Raw genomic sequence first — 7,897 nt, forward strand, 5'->3', positions numbered from 1 at the left:
ATCATTTCTCTCGATAAACCGAATGACACCCGTGTTAGCGAGTACACACACATTTTGTATTTCAGACAATGTACATTTATTGTTTATATCCTACAATTAATAACTGGCGCTTTAAGGTTCGTGGCATATAAACTCTTATGTATTTAATTATTTTGAAAACAAAATGAAAATTATGTCTAATGAATAACCATGATGAAATAATTGTTTTTCCATAATTGAATCGTGCATTATGTGTATTGGATTACTTAGTTGCCTTCTTTCTAGTGCTATCTATTTAGTTTACTGACAAATGACGAAATAATGCAATAGTTAACATTACATATTTTACAAAACTTTGTCACGATTAAAAAATTAAAACCGACTGAATGAATTAAAATATGAGAATTCAATGATTATCGATGTCGAAATTAGCCGTCGGTAATAAACAGTCAGTTTGTGTAAAAGAAATAGCTACCAAATTTGTTTATTATGTATGTACAAAGTATATGTATATTGTATATAATCAGCCCTTCTATATATTACTTGTTTTTATAATTGATTTAACAAATTTCGCTTGTCCAGGTGTCAATAACGGTGATGTTCACACCACGAGTAGTGATAAATGACACAATAACACAGCGATCGGTCAATAATATAAGTAAAAATTGCGTGCCGTATGCTGAATGTCGCCCCTCCTCTGAAAAAGGACGCTAATTTTTATATAAAATCTCGCAAAATTATGACCCATATTTTGGGACATCCCCGTTCACCCAATAATAGGAAGTGAATTCGTCACATCATGGTTTCAAAGAGAAAGTAAAACGTTAAACGCCGGATTGTCGTCCAATTAAAACACTCGTTACATTGTTCTTTTGTATATTTAGAATCCGAGATAAACCTAGATTTTCTCGAGAAATGAGATAATTCATTATCTGAAATTGAGAAAATTAATTATCTGGAGATAAATTAGGATTATCTGAAAATCGATCAGAAAAACCTAGATTTTCTTAATATTTTGAGATAAACCGGGATTTTCTCCAGATAATGAATTTTCTGTATTTTCCGAGATAAACTAGGATTTTCTCGAATTTGAATTAAGCTGAGATAATCTTAGTGTATCTGAGATAAACCGGGATTATCTGAGATAATCCTAGTTTATCTGAGATAATCTAAGATTAATTAATAAAAGTGGTTCAGGCGTGCCATACACCATATATTCAGTGAATCCAATAAAATTTGTAATACGTTTTCAGAGTTTGCATATAACACTAGTTCGTCAGCATATAATAACACCGAAACTTTTTCTCCCGCCGATATCAATCATCTTCAATGTCATATATTTGTTATTATAAATATCAACAGACATGCCTAAGAAAAGTTAGACAAAGAGAAGACCAATGTTAGAACAGAGAAATGTTAATTAATGGTTCCATATTAATCTCATCGACTTAATCCTAACGTATAAGCAACTTATTCTAAAGAACCCTGTAACCTCTTGGTCAATATGTACCTAAAGATAGTTATTGTAATACGATCCCTATTGTAATCCTTCAAATTACTATTATCAGAATACGAATTTAATTGCATTTACTGCTAATTATTTAATCAGATAGCACAGACGCCAAAAATAACGATGGCCGTGACACGATAAATCTGACATATTTTATAAAATAACGATAAAAGACGGCGTCATCTCCCAGTCTTCTCACATGCTTTAAACAACACAGTCCAACTTTCTCATCTTCTGGCTTGTTCACATATTTACTGTTCACAAATTTTATACACTTATCAAAGGCGATTTACACGCGATGGAAAAAATGATATGGATACTCTTGTTTTCTATCGGAGGTGTTCTGGCTGAGTATACATCGCTGGAAGTCTCTAACTGTAGTGAGTATAAATTTTAATTCATAAATTTATTGTTTTAAATTTTAACAAAGTACATGAAGCTATTACTATTTCAGAAACATTACAAGGTGGTTTCTGCATTAATTATTGTCTTGCACGAATATCCTTTTCATATTGAATGATAATTCAAATGAACGTCACTATCTCAGATAAGTTATAACTTAACTATTTTATTCTTGTTTCAAAATTCCAGTAGTGAACATACATTACATTATTGTAGAAAATAAACCATTTTAAAGGCGTTTCGGCCACTGGCCTTCTTCAGTTTCTTTATTATCCTGCTTACTACATGGTAGACATTTTCTAAAACTATTTTAGTTGGTTTATAAGACATTAATCACAAGAGTGTCCGACACTTAAAAAAACTTCAAACATTTTACACAAGGTAAAGACAGACAAATGTAAACTTCATTTAAATTTTGACATGTTTTCACTTTTGCCATTTTTATATTTAAAATTTATATTCAGGGGAACGTCCGAGGTAAACATGCCTTATAATCGACGGACTTTTTGTGTTCTAGCATAAACATACAAAAATAGAAAAAGTTTAAAACTGATCCATTAACTTTATACGGTGACTTTGTTACAGACAAAAATCCAAACACGCCAGCAACCATTTCTCATATGAATATATCTCCAATGCCTGTAACCATCCCTGGTAACTTCTATTTCTCCGCTGACATGCAGCTAACCCGCACAGTCGGAGATTCTTCAATGGAGATGTCAATAAAACGGAAAACGTATTGGGTTGATATCCCTATACCATGTATTTTTCGTGTTGGATCTTGGTAAGTTTTAATTTCCTGTACCTTGTATTCTACGTGTTTGATCTTGGTAAGTTTTGATATTCCTCTTGTATTCTACGTGTTGCATCTTGGTAAGTTTTGATATTCCTGTACCTTGTATTCTACGTGTTGGATCTTGGTTAGTTTTGATATTCCTGTACCTTATATTCTGGGAGTTGCCGGATCTTGGTAAGTTTTAATATTCATGTGCCTTGTATTCTACGTGTTGGATCTTGTAAAGTTTTGATATTCCTGTACCTTGTATTCTACGTGTTGGATTTTGCTTAGATATTCTTGAATTAGCTAAAATAAATGATTTTGTAATTGGGATCGAAATAAGTTACGTTTCCCAATTATATTAATCCAGATGTATAATATAAGCTGACGGCATACGCTTCGGAAATGTCTTTCGATTTTTGGTGTCTTTTGGTTGCTGTTCAATTGACGTATAGCCAACATCTCCTTGTGTTCATAAATAATATGAAAACATATATTATTTTCTATAAATATTCTGTTCTATTTTGTTACAGAAAATGTATTAGTTTGTCTGTAGGACATCCAGTAAGTACGGTAGGGTGTTACCGTTATTATGGATTTATTTCTATTCACAGTAGATACAACAATCTATGTACTATGGTAGATGACATGATTTCACAAGACTGGGCTGGACTTATGGGTAACATCGGGAACCAGATAAAGACTATGTTACATTCCTATAATGTAACACAAAACCAGTGCCCACAACCGCCACGAACCTTGTCTATTCGAAATTACATGATACGCATGCCTCAGATGCCCTCAGTACTTTCTTGGTTTGCAGCTGTGAGTATGACATTATAAACTTAATAAATTATAGATCTTTTATAATTAGATAACTACTTACGAACGGACGAGAAGTTTGAAAGAGGGACAGTCAAACTCATAGATCGAAAACAAACTGACAACGCCATGGCCAAAAATAAAAAGACAAACAGACAAATAATAGTACAGATGACACAACATAGAAAACCAAAGACAAAGCAACACGAACCCCACCAAAAACTGGGGGTGATCTCAGGTGCTCCGGAAGGGTAAGCAGATCCTGCTCCACATGTGGCACCCGTCGTGTTGCTTATGTTATTACAAATCCGGTAAATAGTCTAATTCGGTAAGTCATATTCGTGAAAAGGGAAGATATTGTAGTAAACGGGTTTTCTGCATAGTGATATCGCAAGTCACAATTGACTCTGCAATTAGAAAGAAATTACTACCTGTGCTAAAACAATTTCAACTTGAAGCTTTGCAAATTATATATCATGTTTCAATAAATTTTCTAGTGCTAATTTACGAAAAATTGAAAAAAATGGAAGAATAAATACGATTGTTTAAATCAACTCCGTTACATTGAACAATTCAGACAAGGATTATCTGCTGTATCAGTTGTTACTTCTGATATACAAACTTCCCCCTTGTCTGATATGCGAGAAAATTAGTCGTTGTGTTAACATTCAAATGGCTTGGATTTTCTGGTTAAATATCAGTTATTTTAACAAATCACTTCATAGTCAATGACAGAATTAGAAGAGATTTTGAAATATCGTTTTTCATCAGATTATTTTATTGCATCTAAGTAATAAGTTGACGAATTTGTGAGCGCATGATTTTTATTTTATTGTTATATTCTTAATGGGACATTAGCTGTCAAATTCATGTTCACCGATTTGACTCAAACTCTCATATTTGATTAATAACATACTAAAACGTATATCCAAATTACAAAAAGTCTGAAATAAACAATTAACGATGCTTGAAGTCGATAATATGTATCAGCATTTCATGTGTATTTTTGTCTAGACGTCATCTAATTAACCATTGAGATGAACTCCGAAGACTGCCGACGGTCATATAACCCGATTTAAACATAAATATAAATATAAATAGATAGCGACCACGTGTAAATGGATTTTTCTAGGTCTGTTTAATTTCATATTGTCGGTTAAAAAGTTTGTTTATCGTCGTTTTCACCTGTATAAGAATGATTTCGTGTGGATCGAATCAGTCAACCAAATGGTTCATCCTTGTTTCACTTTCAATGTTGACATTCTTTTCCTCAATTTCTAAAAACATGCGTAACCTATCTCCATCTAAAGGGTTAAATGGAAGGTCACATGAATACGGATTCAATGAGGTCGAATTATTCACATATAAGTGAATAATTCATCACCGATGTTTCTTAGCTTATTTTGACAAAATTGAACTAAACTGGCTGCTAAAAGCGAATTATTATTTCACTTTTTTACTTTCATTAATGATTGAACAAAAAAAAAATCATATTTTTTTTTATATCTGGCAGCTAACGCCCCTTTTTAACAAAATTTTGAAATTTAACCCCGCCGCAGGAGGATTTTTCCAGATTAATCATTTATTTTCATCTGTTGTTACGCACGCATTTTTTTCAGAATATTCATTTTCACCCCTGTCTTAAGCACATTCATTCATTTTCAATTCTCCCCTCCCCATCCCCCTAGAAAATCAAACGGTCGTCCCCTTAGAGCTAGACAACATGTATAGGAAACAGTCTACTGTTGAATATAAAAATAAGGAGATCTGATTTGATTGCCAATGAGACAAATATCCACCAGTAATCAAGGGACGTGACTGTTATCATTTATATAGGTCTCCGTATGCATGGCCTTCGACAATGAGAAAACCCATGCCGTGTAGTAAGGTATAAAATACCCCAGCATGACAACATCTGAAAAAATTCAAAAGGGAAAACCAACGTCCTGATATTTGCTAAAATCAATAAACGAAAATCAAATATGGCAGTCAGTAACTAATGGCAACCTTTGGAATACAGCTCCTGACTTGGGACAGCCACATAAGGAATACGGTTGAGTTAAACATGACAGTTGCTATGTTTTGGAACCCTTAACCTGGGACAGTAATGTAACAGCACAACATAAAAACAAACTCTAAAAATCAGTTGGAAAAGGATTGACTCAACTGATCGACACGAAGCATAAAAAAAGAAAGAAAAAAAACACAAAGTGCCGATCCAAGAGTACTCGCACTTACTGAAAGCATGCCTTTTTATGATTTGCTGGGGTCGTGGGGCGCTCTGCCGTCTGATGGCCATTTTGTGGACTGAATGGGAGTGAACTTTCCCAGCACTTTCCCTAGCAGGACGTCAAACATAGAAACTTCGTGCTAGCAGATCATTTCCAATGTTGTTGGATTCTATAAACTCTGAATGTGTGGTATTTTATTTATTGTAGGGAGATTACAGTGCCAATATTAGAGTGCAAGATAATATATCTAATGAAGAATTGCTGTGCCTTGATTTGAATTTAAGTTTAAAACGAGCATGTACAGGCTACAGGTGCTATTTCGGTAAATAATCTGTTTATTTACACACGAATATGTTAAATAAACAAAAATGTAAACATAAAGTCTTTTTTGTTTACTCTATTACAACATCTTAGTGAAGATTATTTACCCTATCTCTGTATTAAACAGAAGATGCCTTTTCACTTTTTATGGTAAAATTTGATTATATTAAGATTTGCGTTCAAATAGTGGTGACATATTTAACATTTTTGGGTGCATCTACAACATCGTGTTGCAATAACGGTATGGGTACTTGGTGTTTTGGCGATGAATTTTGAACAACTCGAAATGCAAGATTAAATGTTCTTTTTTGACAGAAAACAAATTTTGGGATTTTAGTGCAACTTTTGTTTTATAAGTCGTACATACTTTGTTATATGGTTTCTTTTTTATTGTAACAATTTTTCCCGATCCAAGCATGAAGATTTCTTGTGTTGATAATATTTTTTTTTTTTTCACCGCTGTCCTCGTTTGAAACAAATAATGTCATTTCAAAACAGAAAAGGTTTTCCTGATCTTATCGAAATAATTCCATGATGAAATTTTGGTCGATTAGCCAGGATGAACCTAGGATCGTTAAACTGTCTGATTAATCACTGCAAGTCAACTTTTCCAAAAACAAAGCCAAGGTTCACGAAACTTGGTTTAAATATCATTGACCTTCAGTTTTTCTATGCGATTTTTTCAAAGCAGAAGTCAATAACTTGGGATAAAAAGGGAGAATTAACAATCGGGTAATCAGAAAGTATACTCCGGCTGGATTTAACTATTTGGGTTGGTTTAGGTGCCCGTCTCATTCAGACTATAGGGAAAAAAGTTGTATTACATTTTCATGGCTTTAGATTGGCCTTTCGTGTACCCAAGGCAGGTGAAGGAAGTCAACTGAGGAACGCTGTGATTGGGTGTAAGGATATAATATATTTATTTGTTTATTTATGAATAACTGCAGTGTATATATAAATATTTTCTTGAGAATTATTCGAAAACTCTTCCAAATTTTCATAAATTTGTTGTAAAATGACGGTGGCATGGATACCATAAACAAGCTCCGTTCGACGACTGTCATGCTACCATTTGACTTCAATTTCTAAAACAGAATAATAAAGTACTAATATCACACATAACTGTTTTTACAGGTTTTAGATAATGTTAGTATTGTTACCTATGGATGAATAAATACTACCGTTTTCCCACTATGATCAACTCACAAGAGCTCATAATTGCTAAAATAACTTTGATACAACTGCTTAATCTGCATACTTTATGTTACGCCACTAGAACTTAGAAAGCAATCGTTAAACTTGTGTATTGTCGATATTTGATTTCCTCATAACTCTTTTTGTAATAGACGTGTTAGGAAAGGGGTTTAAATACTGCGCTGATGTTAAATACCAATACCGATACAAGATTTAAGTGTGGTCTTTCTCAAAATGCAATTGCACTGAAAAGTATCTCGGCGTAGTATAGTTTACCTTTGTGGTGTGTTTGAAACAATATGACGCGAACGGTTAATATCGACTCCAAATTTTAAGACGTGCATTGCCCTTACGTAGATCTTCATACATTCATACATTAATTTGTATTTGTTTGATTTAAGAGTGCAAAACAAAACTTAACAAAAATATATGTAAGAGTCATGAATGGGAATGACGGATTTTACGGCCACAAGTCCAAATATATATATTAAGCGATATGATTAGAATAGGTTTAATAGTTAAATAACTCAGTTTGTCTCTCCACAATAGATACGTTCTATTTCTGTTGCAAAATATAGTTAGCATCGTTTTGTGTCCAGAGATACAAGGACGCGTATGTATGTGTGGATTAAACAAATCAGTACATATATGAACTCATCG

The 7,897-nt window shown here is 33.2% G+C and overlaps 1 protein-coding gene across 1 annotated transcript; it reads left to right on the forward strand.

The window, feature by feature from the left end:
- Positions 1 to 1,633: 1,633 nt before the first annotated feature.
- Positions 1,634 to 6,103, forward strand: LOC127730897 (ganglioside GM2 activator-like). The gene is made up of 4 exons (XM_052239507.1): positions 1,634 to 1,869; positions 2,477 to 2,675; positions 3,284 to 3,494; positions 5,930 to 6,103. The coding sequence occupies exons 1-4, from the start codon at positions 1,788 to 1,790 to the stop codon at positions 6,050 to 6,052; spliced, it is 615 nt and encodes a 204-aa protein (XP_052095467.1). The 5' UTR covers positions 1,634 to 1,787; the 3' UTR covers positions 6,053 to 6,103.
- The last annotated feature ends 1,794 nt before the right edge of the window (positions 6,104 to 7,897 follow it).

This window comes from Mytilus californianus, unplaced genomic scaffold, assembly GCF_021869535.1.
Source record: "Mytilus californianus isolate M0D057914Y unplaced genomic scaffold, xbMytCali1.0.p SCAF_2, whole genome shotgun sequence".
Lineage (NCBI taxonomy): Eukaryota > Metazoa > Mollusca > Bivalvia > Mytilida > Mytilidae > Mytilus > Mytilus californianus.

Excerpts from the sequence above, each read along its gene's own strand:
- LOC127730897 (XM_052239507.1), top strand. The coding sequence starts at position 1,788 with ATGGAAAAAATGATATGGATACTCTTGTTTTCTATCGGAGGTGTTCTG. Across the intron at positions 1,870-2,476 it reads GCTGGAAGTCTCTAACTGTA|ACAAAAATCCAAACACGCCA; the intron begins GTGAGTATAAAT and ends ACTTTGTTACAG. Across the intron at positions 2,676-3,283 it reads ATTTTTCGTGTTGGATCTTG|TAGATACAACAATCTATGTA; the intron begins GTAAGTTTTAAT and ends TTCTATTCACAG.